The 16597-nt window shown below is 46.6% G+C and overlaps 2 protein-coding genes across 2 annotated transcripts in view; both read right to left on the bottom strand.

Annotated features, from left to right (window-relative positions):
- Positions 1 to 2: 2 nt before the first annotated feature.
- rflnb (refilin B) lies at positions 3 to 2834 on the bottom strand. The gene is made up of 3 exons (XM_080007017.1): positions 2266 to 2834; positions 1674 to 1768; positions 3 to 1185 (listed from the first exon to the last, which is right to left on the bottom strand). The coding sequence occupies exons 1-3, from the start codon at positions 2497 to 2499 to the stop codon at positions 867 to 869; spliced, it is 648 nt and encodes a 215-aa protein (XP_079863143.1). The 5' UTR covers positions 2500 to 2834; the 3' UTR covers positions 3 to 866.
- A 448-nt stretch (positions 2835 to 3282) lies between these two features.
- vps53 (VPS53 subunit of GARP complex) overlaps positions 3283 to 16597 on the bottom strand; it is a gene marked incomplete at its 5' end in the record, with an annotated part of 30319 nt that continues 17004 nt past the window's right edge. Inside the window, 10 exons of the mRNA XM_080006616.1 lie at positions 3283 to 4508; positions 5117 to 5221; positions 9508 to 9645; positions 9802 to 9871; positions 10176 to 10324; positions 10956 to 11034; positions 11412 to 11494; positions 12040 to 12187; positions 13876 to 14118; positions 16341 to 16435. Coding sequence (XP_079862742.1) covers positions 4335 to 4508; positions 5117 to 5221; positions 9508 to 9645; positions 9802 to 9871; positions 10176 to 10324; positions 10956 to 11034; positions 11412 to 11494; positions 12040 to 12187; positions 13876 to 14118; positions 16341 to 16435 — 1284 coding nt within the window. The 3' untranslated portion in view covers positions 3283 to 4334. The remainder of the gene's footprint in view (positions 4509 to 5116; positions 5222 to 9507; positions 9646 to 9801; positions 9872 to 10175; positions 10325 to 10955; positions 11035 to 11411; positions 11495 to 12039; positions 12188 to 13875; positions 14119 to 16340; positions 16436 to 16597) is intronic.

Here is a 16597-nt window from a genome sequence, read left to right as displayed (position 1 = left end):
ACTTAAGTTAAAAAAATTAAAGTTTATTTCATACTGCCGGGACAACAAAACAACAACAGATTTAGTGACAGTCTAAAATTTAAATTCAATCACCATAAGGTCCATCCAAAAGGCAACCAACGTCACGATATCAAGACGCCTGAAAAGACTGCAGAGGCCTGTCGACGAGCAAATAAACTCTTGGATCACACGTGTGCGTAGAATAAATACATGGATTGACCTGAATCAGTTAAAAAAAACAAACAAAAAAAAAAAAACAGGGACCTGCCGCTCGTACTGCGCCGTGGGACAAGAGGAGCCGTCTTTACAATAGAAGGAAAACCCAAGAGCTTGCGTCAAAAACTGGTCGATTGGAGGAGAGTTGGGGAAGGGCTAGGCTTTGTGCGTGCCGTGACGAAACGTTACCACACCACATGTAGAGCATCTTTACCGCAACCGCCGTAAAGATGCAAAACCCGAGCCACCTGGTGAATTCCCACCGTGCATTAAAAAAAAAAAAAAAAAAAAAAACAACCCAAAACCACACATCAACCTTCGCCGGTCCACAACCCCCCTCAGTCTACTTTGTCGTTCGGCAAATTCTAAAATGAGCAGTTCTCTCTCTCTTTCTCAAACAGCTACCGGCTTTTGATGTGCATTGGGAACCCATTGAACTTGCTACAAACTTAAGCACTTTGAGAGCCCAAATCAGCTTTTGATAGGTTTGCAATCTGTAATGATGGGGGGGGGGCGGGGGAACTAGTAACTACGGTTACAACCCCAAAGATATCAGGCGGCACAACCCCTCTGCAGGTTCATGGTAGCCTGGCCTGGTCTCGGAGCCCTACGTCCTACACCCCACCCCCCCTCCCAGTTGCTCCCCCTCCTCAGTGGGGAAGCCTCCTGCGGTCGGCCGCCTGCAGCTCCACGCTGGCGATGAAGCGCCTGGCGAGCCGGCGGCAGTCGTAGCTCAGCTCGGTGACGTAGAGGGCGCGGGCGAGCTTGGGGTAGACGATGGTGGTGCTGCGGAAGCGCTGCGTGCGCTGGCGGGGCTGGAACTCCAGTAGTGTCTTGTAGCGCCGCCAGGTGCTGTGGGGCAGCGCCAGCACCGTCTGGCTGCAGCGCTCCAGGCCCTGGCCCCGCGGCTGCAGCGCCACGTCCTGGATGAAGTGGCGCTGCGAGTCGTAGCGCAGGGACGAGGTGTATCTGCGGGAGGGGAACAGGGCACACCGCATTCAGGAGGCAACGCGCTAATATGTGGCACCTGTGTCCAATGTTTAGACCTGTGTTACTCAAACGCCGAGAATAAAACAAATAAAAAAGCGGAAGTTTGCGCTTGTGTTGCAAGATCAAAATTGCAAGGCTGTACTTAACTAACTCATCAATTTCCGGCCAGAATGGACCAAACCTGTTGCATTCAAGATGCATTTTTGCCATGGTTTTTTTTAAATTTAACCCGCCCGCCCACTTTCTTTTTTCCCCCCCGGAGGTTCTCCTTGACCTCTTAAAAGATTTATTCACGTCGAACGAACCGCTTGCGAGTCTGCGCCGCCAATTATGAGAAGTTCATAATAACAGGCAGCGAGCCGTGCCATGATTTCAGTGCTTAAAAAAAAAAAAGTGTGTGACGTGGCAAAATAAGAGGTTGGCGGAACGCATGTGTAGATCAGAGGTGTTCTTTTTTTAATCCCCACCTCATTTCCGTGGGTGGTAGAGGCTCCAGCTCTATTCCCTCTCCATAGGACAGCGGGTGCAGGTGGGGGAAGGATCCCAGCGGTGCGGCTGGAACCTGCAAAGCAACACTCATTCAGCATCAATGTTGAGATTGCCACAGTCCATCTTTATCAGCAGGGAGGCTCTCTCTCTCTCTCTCTCTCTCTCTCTCTCTCTCTCTCTCTCTCTCTCTCTCTCTCTCTCTCTCTCTCTCTCTCTCTCTCTCTCTCTCTCTCTCTCTCTCTCTCTCTCTCTCTCTCTCTAACGTGTAGGACTCTGTTAGTGAACCAAGTGTGTTTGTTGTATTGTCTGTAACTGTGAACTAGAGAAAATGTTAAAATAAAGATGCTAAAAAAAATCTCTCGAAAAAAAAAAAATTATATATATATATATATGTGTGTTGAAAGGGAGAGCCCGATTTCAGTTATAAGACTGTTTGGTGAATTTTTAACTTACATTAGTTACACTTAATTTTAAGACAATTATACATTATTACATGCAGGGTTGTTTTTTTGTTGTTTTTTAACATAAATGCATGGATTTAATTCCATGCAATACAAGGTAAAAACATACCTCTGCAGACATCAGGCTGGAGCCTCCTCTCTCCCCCGGCTGCAGCCAGGCATCGGGGCCGGCATCGGGGCCGGCATCGGGGCCGGCGCCGGCGCCGGGAGCCGGGCTGGGGCTGCTTCTGGGAATGGGGCTGGGGGGGAGCCCGGAGTCCGGGCTGTCCAGACCTTCAGCCCTGCAGCTCATTCCCAGAGCAGCAGAGTCACACACCCCCGGAAAGTTCAGCCTGCCCACCATCTCTTCTTCGATGTTTAGAAACGTTACTCAACAAGCAGAAGTTGAAACAACAACAACAACAAAAAAAAAAGGTGCAACTTCCTGAAACCTTCTTCCTCAACATCTACAGTGACCGCACAAGGTGGACTCCCTCACACATGACGTCCCTCGGCTCCACTCTGCTAATCAAGCATTTCTCTCACAGGGGGAGGGAAACGAACAACCCCCCAAAAAACATTTCCACCGAGGGCTTCAGAACCAGGAGCGCTGGTCCGAGGTCGAAAATGCAAAAGCAAAAAGGCCACGGGCGAGTCCCAACCAGGTGAATGAATCCGGTTGGCATGTCACAGGGGGGAGGTGGTGGTGGTGGTGCTGCTGCAGCCAGCCGTGCAGCCTGCGTCTCGGGAAAAGGCCTCATTGTTTTCCAGGACCCGAGCGGAGGAGGGAGGGGAGGCGGGGAAACGCCCACCCCCCGGCCCTCGCCGGACGCTGATTGGCCGCGGGCTTAATGGCCGCAGAGCGGGAGGGGCTCCCGTTGAGCCTTTCAAAGCGAATGAGCTGCACCACCCACTCACCCCCCCCCCACCCCCCACCCCCCACCCACCTCCACCCGGGAGGGGAGAAAAAATCTCAACTTTCCAATTTCAAAATATCGACTTCCCAACGAATGAGGCGACTTGGACAACCGACGAAGGAGTGGCAAACGTTTTAATCAGCGCTCGACGGCTGCCCGCCGGCCTTCATTTCCAGTTTACATCTGCGAGTTGACAGTTTAGGGGAACGTTCGCGCCGATCCCCCCCCCCCGACATATATGAACACGATTAAAGCAGACATTCATCGACGTCTCGCCCTCAAAAGGACGTGGACGCCACACTCCCGGAAGGCCGATGATTCCTCGGACATCAGTGATGTGACGGGCGCTTTCGGAACTCTTGGATTATTTGTAGAACGGAACAGTAACTAAGTGCATTTTTCCTGCAGATTCACAATTTTCTCAAGACACCACACAGAAGATTTGATCCGTCCCAGAGCACGTCCGCCCGTTTCTCAGAATACAACCCCTTTGTTCGCATTGACGCAAGACACACCAGTCGAGACTTTAATCATATCACCGTCTCAGGATTTGCAACATTGAAAGAAAAAAAATAAAAATAAAAAGAAAGGAAAGTTATTTTGCCCTGTGCAGACATTCTTTCCTCCTCGCCCCAATGCCCCAATGCCCCAATTTTTAAATGACTTGAGCTGCCTGGTTCTTCTTACTTCCAAACTCACCCCCTAGAAGCGGTTTTAACAAAAACAAACAAACAAAAACAAAAAACAAAAGCCGAGGTTGAAAGCAGGTAGAGGGGGGGGTCAGGGAATCCAGAGCGTCCTCCACCACATGGGAGCTGCAGAGCTGCCTGTTCAGACCGATGCCGCCCAAACCGCATCACAGTAAGACTTTTTTTTGGGGGGGGGAGGGGGGGAGACAGGCAAATTACAAATCAAACCCCTTTCACATAAAAAATAATAATAATAAATAAAAAGGAAACACAGCAGATCTGGCACTGGGAGATGGGAAGATAATAGATCGATGGAGACGGCTTCATTGCCTGTAATCACTCTGGATGTGTGAGCAGCTTTTTAGGAGCTCTGCCCTCAGAGATACAGTTCAAGTGGAGGATGTACAGGCTTTATGATGTCACAGAACTCCACCCAGCGACGTCAACGATGACAGATTATGGAGCCACGTTTGGGGCGCGTTTCTTCATGCTCCAAGAAACACGAGATGCCGACACAACTCTCTGCCTCTCTCTCTCTCTCTCTCTCTCTCTCTCACTAAAGGAATAAACGCCGGGGTCGGCACGCCTCCCCCTCACAGCCTCTTCTTGATCAGCTTCTCCAGCTTGCGGATGCGGGACGACTCCTGCTCCGGCGTGGGAGCGCTGAAGGACAGGGCGGAGCCGCCGCCGTCGCCGCCGGAGGGCGGAGTGGGAAGACGCTGCCGGAAGAGCTCCAGCATGTTGCTCTGCTCGCTGCGCTTCAATCCCTGCACGGACACACGGACACACGCACACTGCACATTACGGGTGGCAAAGTGATGAAGTGGTGTGACCTTTCGAGGTTGACGTTTTAATGGTTAACATTAGGTTTGCTGTATATCGCCTTGATAAATTCAATAAATTATCCATCCATCCATGACAATCATCCTCAATACATTCACGTTTTGGAAAAGAGCAAGCAAATGTATGAACACACAGGAGGATGTGGAAAACATCACATGAGAGAGATATTAATGTCTCACGCACGCCCGCCCGCCCGCCCGCCTGCACGCACGCGCATGCACACACACACACACACACACACACACACACACACACACACACACACACACACACACACACACACACACACACACACACACACACACACACACACACACACACACACACACGTTTCATTGTTTCACTTTTTTATTTTGGGTTGTCTTAACCTATGTGTATATAACACTTTGCGTTGGCAATATAAACACATGTTCCCCACGCCGATAGAGAGTGAGAGCGAAAGAGAAAGAGAGAGAGAGAGAGAGAGAGAGAGAGAGAGAGAGAGAGAGAGAGAGAGAGAGAGAGAGAGAGAGAGAGAGAGAGAGAGACTGACCTTCATGTCCAGGATCTTCTGGAAGGTCTCGGGGTTCCCGTCGGCCAGGAGCTTGATGTAGTTGTCTACGAACACGACGGAGGGCTCGTGCGGGGCCATCACCACCTGCCAAGACGCACAGTTTAACCACTTCACCCCATCCCGCCTTCCTGCGAGGCATCACGGGACGGAGATCCCTAAACGATCCCACATGGGGGCCAATTTGGGAATAGAGGGTGGGTGTGTGTGTGTGTGTGTGTATGTGTGTGTGTGGGGGGGGGGGGGGGGGGATACAGAATACAATTGGTTCAAGCTGCAAACAAAGCGCCAAAAAGTATAAGACTATATTTAGGAAACCCTCGTACGCTCCCCCACTTATTTTTCTCTCTTTTTACACACCAATTATTCTACGCATGACTGGACGAGAATTAGCCTCACCTGCAATTATTTCGGGGCAATAATAAGTCTCGGCAAAAAAATAAAAAATAAATAAGCGCAGTTGTGACTGGAGCGGTGGGCGGTATGAGAAGTATGGAAAGAGCACTGGTTTGAATTTGCTTTATTTTATGGACCTGGACGACGCTGAGGAAAGCGGGGTTTTTGGGTTGACGCACACTATATGTGAACGGAAAGAAAGGAATACCGTGGAGTGATACATTAAACAAAGCAGAACGCTCTTTCCACAACAAATCATAACAAAACAACCAAGCGGCCTCACGTTTCGGGGACCGCGCCGCTCCGCCTTCAGACCGGCTCCAAAGGAACAAAAGGACCTGCATCCGCTTCCTCCGAGGACCGGGAGAACCTGGTGGCCGGAGGGCGGAAAGACACGCGGCCCGAGCGGGCGGGGCTGGGCGGGCACACGCCCCGATCCGCGCCCTGTCAAAACATCTCGTTCTCGCTGCATAACAAAAACAGAGCCATCTATCTGGGGCGCTTTTAATTCTTCCTTTCCGCGCGGTGGTGGGGTGGGGGGGGGGGGGGACGGCGGGGCATGAGAAAGCGAGGCCGCGGGTGTGGGGCGGGGGACATTCTTTGGTTTCCTTTCGGCTACTGCAGACTGATTTACTTAGCAACTGTGTTGGCGCGCGGCCAAGGGAAAGGTCAAGGGAGACCTTGTTTAAGGAGAGAAAGAAAGAAAAAATAATAAAATTCAGAGGGCGGGGCGGCGGGCGGGGGCAGCCGACGCCGATTGAATTCACGGAGAAAAAGGAGAGAGGGACGGCGCGGGCCAACGCAAAACATCCGCCCCCGAAGCAGATAGGGGAAGGAAAGTGGCGCAAGTCCGCCTCGGCCGCGAACGCGAAAACACGTCGCCCGCCCCACGCCTTATGGGTAACGCCAGCAGGATTTTAGATTGGGGTCCATGAACCTATAAGTTCTAACCGGGGTCCCTCTCTCATTCCACCAATTTGAATTAGAATGTGTAGAATGTACAAGGTTGTCCTTGACCTAAGATCTAAAATACAGAGACCGCGCACTCTCTCCCCGTTAATAATTTGAAGTCGCGCGGGGCGAGGGAGTTTAATTGAAAACCATTGTCCTGGCTCGCTGCAGGAATTTGTAAACGGACCAATTTTTTTTTTTCATGGCTCTCCCTCTCTCCCTCTCCCAGCAGCTGGGAGCCCCGGTTCAAGGTGGGGGTAATTATCCGAGGTGGCTCATTGCTGCGAAACCTCAGAGGCTGAAATGCAGACCAGACTGAAGGAGGTTTCGGGGGTTTGCTTCCACACAATATTTTGGTTTTCCGGAGAGACCAAAAAAAAAAAAAAAAAAAAAAAACAACCTCTCCCGGCGATCTCAGAAGGTTCTTTGAAACCGGGACGGTCGGGGCTCACGGCCAGACGTGCTCCTCCCGCACCAGGCGGCCCCGAGCAGCACGTCGACGATTAACTCCGCTCTCGCGCGCGCAGCTCTCCCTTCTAGTCCCGGAAAAAAACTGTCCGTAGAAGAGAAATGAACGCCCAAACCCAATTTAGCGGAAGAGTCATTTCGTACCACTGACCCCGAGCACGGTCACTCGCCCTTTTTGTCTAACAGAAGAATCTCTATCCCTTTGACCGTCCCACCAACATTCAACTTGTATTTACGAGGTGTGATGTCGATTTCCAACCTAAATGTCCTTTTTGAGTTGCATCACAAGCGGTTGTTAAATCTCCGAACTGCAGAGCTCCTTGACTGTATATCTATGAGTTCAATATTTATAGAAAAAAAAAAATAATAATAAAAATAAATAAAAAATGACAACACAACTAAAAACGTTATAAAAAATCTGCATGCGGGAGGTCTCCTGCCGGTTACAGCGCACATCGCTGGATATTTACGAATTTGAAACCAGTGAATTCAGCAGCAGTTTAGGGCCAGAAGCAGTGTGACAATTTTCCGCATATACATTTTCTATCCCATCCATCCATTCATCCTTACAACCACCCATCCATCCACCCATCCACTTATCCCTCCACCCATCCACCCATCTACTTATCCATCCATTCATCCACCCACCCATCCATCCATCCATCCATCCACTCACCCACCCACCCATCCACCCACCCATCATCCACCCACCCCTCCATCCATCCACCTATCCATCCATCCATACCATTCTCCAGCTAATTCAATTCAATAATTTGGGCTCCACCAGTGAGAGGATCAAACGCGACGAGAACAAGAGGAAGTCTCAGCCAGGAGCTTTGAAATACAGCAAGAAAAACGCCGCTCACTCTCTAAGACCTCCATCTTAAAAACCGTCTCCACTTTGGCATGCGGGGAAGTTTTAAAGCTTTTCTGCCGGAGCATTGTTTTCACGTCGGAGCTGACGGCTGCGACGGCTGCAAACATCAAGGCTCCACACCAGTGAGGCCAGGAAGGAAGAAACAGCCGCCAGGAAGGAAGACCGATAACAAAAACAAAAAACAAAAATAAAAGCCACAACAGACACATAGAGCCGGGTGGGTGTGGGCCATGTACGCAGGAGTCATTTTGGGTGGAGATCAAATGCCACAGAGCGTTGCCCACCGTAGTTATGGATGGATCGATGCTTTCCCATTGACTCCTTTCCACCGGATCCAGCTCAATCACACGCTGGTTATCATCATTTATACAAACATTTATATCGAAAATAATAAAAAAAAAACAAGGAAAAATGTGCAGAGCCACCATCATGTGGATTGGTTAATACAGCGGTGTATTTATGTTTACTGTCAGTTTTCGGTATATGGACTTATTGGCAACATTTTGTTTACGTAGTTTATCTTTGGACATTTTTCTGATCTTTATCATTTTTTACAGTTTTATTCTATTATCTTTAGGTCCGGTTACAGTTAAATCTTAGGTTGATTGTATGTTTTTATTTTTTTTTTCCATATATTGCCATTTTATTTTTTCATATATATATATTTTTTTATTATATTTCTCTATTATTATTTTGCCCATTGTGTTGTGTGATGCAAGCTGCTGGGTCATTGCAATTTCCACTCGGGGATGAATAATCTATCTATCTGTCTTAGAGTGTGTGTACGTGTGTGTGTGTGTGTGCGTGTGTGTGCGTGTGTGCGTGTGTGTGCGTGTGTGTGCGTGTGTGGGGCGGTTTATGGAAACACGCTTGTAAAAATGCGATGCTGAGTGGGGTTAAGGATATAACTAAAAGGGCTATTCTGGCCCAAAATAAACTTAATTGATAATCAGTCCGACGAAACACTTTTAACGTCTAACCGCAAACACTCGCACAATAACGTGGATGAAGCCTATTGTTCCTCCTGCCGGAGCCGGAGACGGTGGAAAAAGCGTGTTCCAGACTGCGACTGGCCAGGGGTTAGGAAAGGCAATTTTATGTCTAAAGGAAACTTTTTTTTTTTTTTTTTTTTTTAACATTCATCCTCTTTAATTGGTGAAACTTATATAAGTTATATTAGAAGCAAAAGCTCCGAAAGAACTTAGGAGTGAAGGATTACTAAATATAGTAATTAAATAGAAGGGTTGTTAAAGAGCAGTAAAAACGAGTTTAAAACAGTCAAGCTGTCATTCCTGGATTAGTTTTATTCACACATTGTAATTCACACCAGTAAAGTGAATTTTCGGTAAATGTGTTAATTTTAGATTATTTAAGCACTCCAATTTTAGAGTATGCTTAATAAGCACCCAAAATGTTAATACCAGAGCATTGCTCAGTTTTCTTTTCCACATTTAGAGTAAACATAAGATATTGTTTTAAAAACAATTAACCATGCTGAAAATCAACCTCTTTAAGGGTATTTTAAGCTCATAAGGGGTGAAAGTTATATTTACTATTATTATTATTATTATATATTTATTTTAAATCAACTACCTGTTCTAACGTCGCTCAACTTTATTCTAACCCATCTGTCAGATGTAATTTTTTAGGACTGCAGTGTTTTCTTGGGTGCTGCTCTCACCTTGAGGATCATCTCCGCGCGGGTCATGCCCTTCACCACGATCTTGGTGTAGCTGGTGGGAGCCTTGCGCAGCACCTGGGAGCCGATGGAGGGCAGGTCCAGCAGCACCGTCTTCAGGGAGTGGGTGTCCAGGAGCAGCTGGAGGAGCAGCACGGACATGATGTTATTACACGAGGATTCATGGATGAATAAGTTACTGACCTCTACTGACATCACGTTGTATGGAGAAGTAAAGATCATTCATGTTATTTTACGCGTCCAAATGACATGAGATGCTCATCCTGTCTGGAATACCTGTTCAGCCCCCACCATGCTGATAGGCTTACACCGGAACAAGTGGTTGATGAATTTGGGGATGAAGGAGCTGGTGGAAGACAGAAAGAGAGAGACATATAAATGAAAAACAAAATAAATTCATGAGCCTTTAATAATGATTCAGATCTTCAGTGTATCCAGTTTCAGCTTCTAATAATTTTGATAAAAAAATAAAAATAAAAAATAATATATATATATATATATATATTATTTTTTTTTTTTGTAATATCACCCATTTAATTTCTGGCTTTACTTTAAATAACTTTAATTGATGTGAAGTATTTCCTTTCTGATATCGCCAATTCAGTTGACGATATCAAAGACTGGAAACGGGGACCGGGCAGATCCTTTACTTTGTGAACTTGATGCAGAACTGGGTGAAGTATTTGCGGGTGGACGCCAGGTTGTCCCTGATGACCGGCACGTTGTGCTTGATGTGCATGATGACCGACGTCACGTAGGGACTCTGGTCCCCGACGTGCTCCACGCTCTGCCAGGGCATCTGCAGCGACGGAGGGAGGGAGGGAGGGAGGGTAAGAGTTAAGAAAGATGGAGAGGTATAGGGGTGAGATGCTGGAGACAACTCATTAGAGGTCTACTATTTGAGGTGTGAGTTGGAAGTTTTGAACAAATAATATTATTTTGATAGGTATTACTTCAGTATACATGATTATTATAAATGTATTACCTATCAGAATGAGAAAATTACAATAATACTATTATTATATACACTTTAGGGCGCCATTTGTCCTGCGAGCTGCCTTGTCTCGCTGCCTCGTATTCCATAATGATCTTCTTGCTGCATCGTCTCATTTATGCTTTCCTTGCGTACCCATACATTCACATCTGTAATGTTCTGTACACACTGTAGTGTCACTGCAGTCTGTGCCCATTTTCTATTTATTTTATTATTTCATTCTATGTCATTTCAGGCTGCCTTTTATCACCAGCAGGTGATAATGAGCCTTTATGGTGAACTCTGGCACACAGTTTCACTATTCATGGGCGTTGTCCCTGACAAATAAACAGAATACTTATTTTTTTTTAAATAAATACTTAAGAGGGAAGTATTTCGACTTGACGGAGGTGACAACAGTGCGTCGGATTCATGCGAGATCTTCGGTGCGTCCTACCTTGCTCATGGCGGTGAGGGCGGGGTCGCAGGCAGCGTCCAGGTCCTGAACGAGCAGCTGGATGCTGTTGGAGATGACACTGAGAAACAGAGAGGGGAAAACTTTAGACTTGGGTTTTTCCATGTCTGGGGTAGTTAAGAAATTAAAAAGAAAGCTGTTCCATGGCATCAAAATATGAAGCAAACAGTGGGGTGGATGAATCCTTGTTCAACTTTTGGTTCATTATTAATAAAGCTATTTTTTTTTCTGATTCCTCACAGCTATCTTGCACTTGTACAGTATCTGGTCAAACATTGAAACAGGTGATTATGCACTTAGACTCGAGGTTGCTCCAATGCTCCATGGACGCTTTGAATGTTTCTAGCGTCTCAGGTGAGTCACTTTGGATGAAAAAGTGCTCTAAATGAATAAACGCAAATGTTCATTGCATCTTAATTGTGTGTGTCAATCGCTCACGTGCTGAAAGTGTCCATCTCCCCCGTCAGGTTGATTCTCTCGACCAGGACTTTATCCACCTTCTCTTTCAGCTTTTCTTCCAGCTAGAACACACACACACACACACACACACACACACACACACACACACACACACACACACACACACACACACACACACACACACACACACACACACACACACACACACACCATGAATATAAGGGAAGGTACACGAGCAAAGTTATGGAAATAGAAACAAAAAAATAATCATCATGAATCATCATGAACAGTACTTTACATGTTACTTGTGAACATGTTGCAAGATAAAGAGATGTTGTGGTTCGCGTTTCGCGTGTGTTGGCGTGACATTGCTGAAGCCGTTCGGGGGCATGTTGTAATGATGTTGTAATTAGGCCGTAATTATGTTGCAATTATTTGATGTAATCTCGTAAAATAGGGGAAGACTCGCTCTTAAGCAACATTCCTGGCAAATAAAACTTGAATCTGCACTGAAATACCACGTTTATAGCGAGCTAAATGACACACACACACACACACACAGACACGCTTTTGTGTGTGTGTGTGTGTGTGTGTGTGTATGTGTGTGTGTGTGTGTGTGTGTGTGTGTGTGTGTGTGTTTCCGTGCCTGCTGTGTGGTGGCCAGGCAGTACTCGGCCGTGCTCAGGATGCTGCAGATGAGACAGAGCTCGTCCGTGGTGAACTTTGCCGCCTCGGAGACCTCCTTCTCCTTCAGCAGGCTGCTGATGGTCAGACCTCCGCTGTTGCTGCTGGTCCTGGGGAGAGGGAGGAGAGGAAGAAGAACGGAGGGAGATAGAGAGGAGGAAAAAATTGGTATTGCTAATTTTCATGCCACTGTAATTGCATAAACCTAACTCGTGAAATAATACAAATCCACCTCAGAGAGAAGGGATATTTATTCACATTGGAACATAAACATTTTGGTACAGCTAATCGATTAAATACCCCAACTCTACATTCCATTTGTTGCAGCATTTCCAACATTGGCGATAAAGCGATGATGTCATAATCGGGACAGATCTCCACGGACCCCTGGCGTTAAGGAGGCTTCCATAATCAGGATCCAGTCCCTGTTTTGTCTACGCAATTTTTTTTAAACAATGTCTTCTATGGAACTGAGACACGGCGACGTGCTCCGCTTCCAGCAGGTAAGAGGAGCTGTTTTCCATACAGTACATCCTCATTAATGGCTTGCGGGTAAAACCTCAACATAGCACGAGCTCCTTGAACATTCCGCTCCCAAGGCTGTGTGTGCGTCAGCGTGTCTCAGTGTGCACGCAGCACATGCTAATTTAAAGAGGCATCAATGAGTAAACATGTTTTTATATGGCTATGCAATTGCTATATATTGGTGCGTCGCTTGGAGCAAGTGTCTAATTAGTGTGTCCATTAATCTGAGGCAGAGAATGCTTCTCTGTATGTTTATGCACGTATATATATATATGTGTGTGTGTGTGTGTGTGTGTGTGTGTGTGTGTGTGTGTGCGTGTGCGTGCGCGCACATGCACAACAGCCAGCAAGGGCTCCTAACGTGGCCAATGAGGCAGAGATGTTTTTGCTGGTAGCGAATTAGGCATCGCCGCAAAGTAACCGTCTCCAGATCGCGTGTAGCATGCGATCCCGGCCCGTCGAACATTAAATGTTAAACCCAATCCCAGAAGCATTCATTAGCACGCAGGAGGGACGAAACAAACAAAACCAAAAAAAAAAAGGCCATGGTGCGGCAAACCATTTGTCAAAAAGTTAATTGAGGGATAAACCAGTGGATGTTATCAACAAGAAAAATGCAAAGGCTTCAACAGATGGAAATGGAGACGGAGACAAAACTGTTATTTTGTTGTTGTTGTTGTTGTTGTTGTTGAAGGATATTCATCAAACGTGTTCTTGCTTAGGGAAAGAGTTTAACAAAAGAAAAGGGGCAAACAAAAAAAGGCTTTTAAAGTCACTTAATCGTCATTTTCCGTCCTTCAATGCATATATTGAAAGCTCAAAGTAGGAGTACTATTGGAAACAATATGTTGGAATATGGAATCCAGTAAAAGGCCAAAGACCGTTGTGAATGTGGGAACTTCCTCCTCTTACTATGTTGAAATTATAGCTGAATAAAATTAGGATTTAAAGCTCTGCATTCATGTTTTTACTCTGACAGTTTTATGTCTATCCTGCTAATAGTCGGAACTTTGTGCATCTTCTTTGCTGCAACAGTAAAAAAAATGCATGTTTGACCACTTTTCCCTCCATTGTCATCTGTAATTTCGCTGTACCAAGGGCTAGAAACAACTAACTACTAATCAATGACCACTGAAAATGACCGCTTATGGTCTATTGAAGAACCACTAGTGAAACATTATGTCTGCATCATTGTAAAAAAACACCAGCCTAAAGTCCCAACCCAAAAGCCCAAGGCAGCAGACACCGCATCCCCGGAGGCTGCTGGTCTTACTTGGGCAGGTTTCCGGAGAGGATCTTCCACGCGTACTCCCTCAGGTACTTCTGGAAGATGGAGGCGAGGGCGATCATGGGCTCTCCGGTGCTGAGCTGTGAGCACTGCACCATGCACTTCTTGTAGTAGACGAAGAGGTCAGCGCAGCTGGGCAGCACGGCGCCGCCCTCCTCCGTGCTCGCCTTGGGGGGGCCCTGCGCCCGGAAGTCGGCCACGAAGCGGTCGATCAGCTCGCCCAGGTTCCTGCAGGTGAGGGAGATGCACGCGCAGGTGGGCGGGCGCGCGCGTGCACACACACACACACACACACACACACACACACACACACACACACACACACACACACACACACACACACACACACACACACACACACACACACACACACACACACACACACACACACAGGAGAGGTTGGGTTGGTGATGCTGACAATCAAACTGCTCTTAAATATTAAATGCACTGTTTAAGCAAGGATCAGGATCGTGACATTTTAGCTGATGATTAATAGTCACACAAACAATTGTGATTAACAATTCCGTCACCCTTTGTTCATTTTATGTCACTATCATAGTGGTAATACCCATCCAACTTTAACAGCCATTTATTGGCGTTGAACAGTGGAACATAAAAAAAAATCAGCTTGATGGTTCATTTTCCTCGAGTGATGGAAACACACCAAATTCAATGTTTTGATTTTACGTGTCGGAACGTTTCTAAAATTAGCTTCATTCATTACATAACGCCCGTCCCCAATCGGCCAGACGTGTTACCGTAATGAATGTTTTGATTTGAAGGCACAGAAAAAAACCCACTAAAATTATAGAATCATTAAGAACAACTAGGCGGGCCATATAGTAGGCATTGTGTACTTTAAAATTTAAATACATTATTTCACATTCTCTGCGAAGATGTGTATCAATTCATTTTTCATACATGTTTTGTGGTGGTACGATTAGAAAGACTTTATTTTATGCCATTAAACTTAATATTATGTTTAACGGCATTACAATGGCTTGAATCAGTATTGCATATCTCTCTGGTAATTTAAATGGGTTTGTCAACAGCGCTGAAAATCAACAGGTTCATGTCCGAGGGCAAAACAAGCGGACCACTGTTATCCCCATCCTGGTTGTTCTAGGTGGTTTGCGAGGGGGGGGGGGGGGGGGCTTTTAAGCCCCTTAGCCTCAATCGAAAAGAGGCCAGCGGTGGAACGGCTCGGTCCCTTGTTCCCTCAAGCAGGAAAAAGGAGGCAGAGGGAACAATTAATGGCAGGGATATCGAATGAAAGAGGAACGCGCAGAAACACGGCCAGTCCCACAAACACGCTCCAGTTGTGGGGACGCCACCGCCGCCGCCGCCGCCACCACCGCGACTGGGGGAGAGGGAACGTGGGGAGGAGCAGAGGGGGGGGGGGGGGGGGGGGGGAGAAGAACTGGAGAGGTGAAAGGGATGGTGGACAGGTATAAAATAAGAAGACACAACAGTGGAACAAAGCAAAGAGTGAAGAAAAAAAAAAAAAAAATAGAGAATTCCGGAGGGAGAAAAGCGTGGAATGAAAATTAAAGCGAGAGAGAGGAGGCAAAGGAGGGACCAGAGCCTAAGGAGGAGTAGAGGAGGACAGGGAGGAAGGAGGGAGGGAGTAAAGAAATCAGAGGGATCTGCTGTGGCAGCACTTTTCTTTTTTTTTTTTTTTCTCTCATCCCCCCTCTCTCAGCGTCTGTGGTCACGCAGCTAATGGGAAACATTTCTGCCTCAGTGGAGGGAGACAGAGGCCCACGCACACACAGGAACCGGGGCTGGAAAAGACAGAGGGAGCAGGGGAGGAGGAGGAGAGCGGGGGGTCCGTGCACCAGAAAACACACACACACACACACACGTGCACACAATCTGTGTGTGGTTTTGTGGAGGGGCAGGATATTGTTAAAAAAAATAATAATAATAAAATAAAAAATAAAACAGTTTTCATAACTGTTCCTGTATGATACCTAAATGATTCAATATGATTCTATACCCATTTTCCTTTTTATATTTGGAAAAACTGAGTCGAGGATCCTTTAAAATAAAACATCCCTGTATAAAAACATGAAATTGAAGGACGTTTACTCTCACGGTACTGCACATACATTTCGCCATTGTACTGAACTGCTTTTGTTTTGCTATTGTTTTGAAAAGATACAAGACGTCAAGATACTGCAGGAACAATGGAATATTCACCATCGTAGAACGCACGGTGCGCAAGTGTGCACTGGCTTTACCGCTCTACAATCCCTCCCAATGAAGAGAAAAAAAAAAAAAAAAGATGAATTTTGGATGAATTAAATGAAGAATGGAAACCTGCCATTCAATCCTCCCGGAATATCTGGATAGAACTGAAGGAGTTTCGGTCAATACTGTGGAAGTGTTGAATTTCGACACACGGCTCCGTGTCAGAGTGTGTGTGTGTGTGTGTGTGTGTGACTCACTTGTCCTGGGACTCGATGTAGACGTAGAGGTGAGGTTCGAAGCACTTGGACACGATGCCGTGGAAGGGATTGTCGGGAGCTTTGGGTTTCCTGGGCTGGAGGGGGGGGATTAGATCTTTGTTAAACAATGGGTATTGTTTTCCCGTTACATAACTGTAAAGTTGTTTGTTTTGTCTTGTGATCAAATAGCGGGACAGGGGCAGCTGAGGTTCCCTGGCCAATACAATATTTAATGTCAGGTAATAGATTGGATATTC

The sequence above is a fragment of the Zeus faber genome (genome assembly GCF_960531495.2).
Source record: "Zeus faber genome assembly, chromosome: 9".
In the NCBI taxonomy this organism is placed as follows: Eukaryota; Metazoa; Chordata; class Actinopteri; order Zeiformes; family Zeidae; genus Zeus; species Zeus faber.
This window is presented reverse-complemented; position numbering and strand designations above follow the sequence as displayed.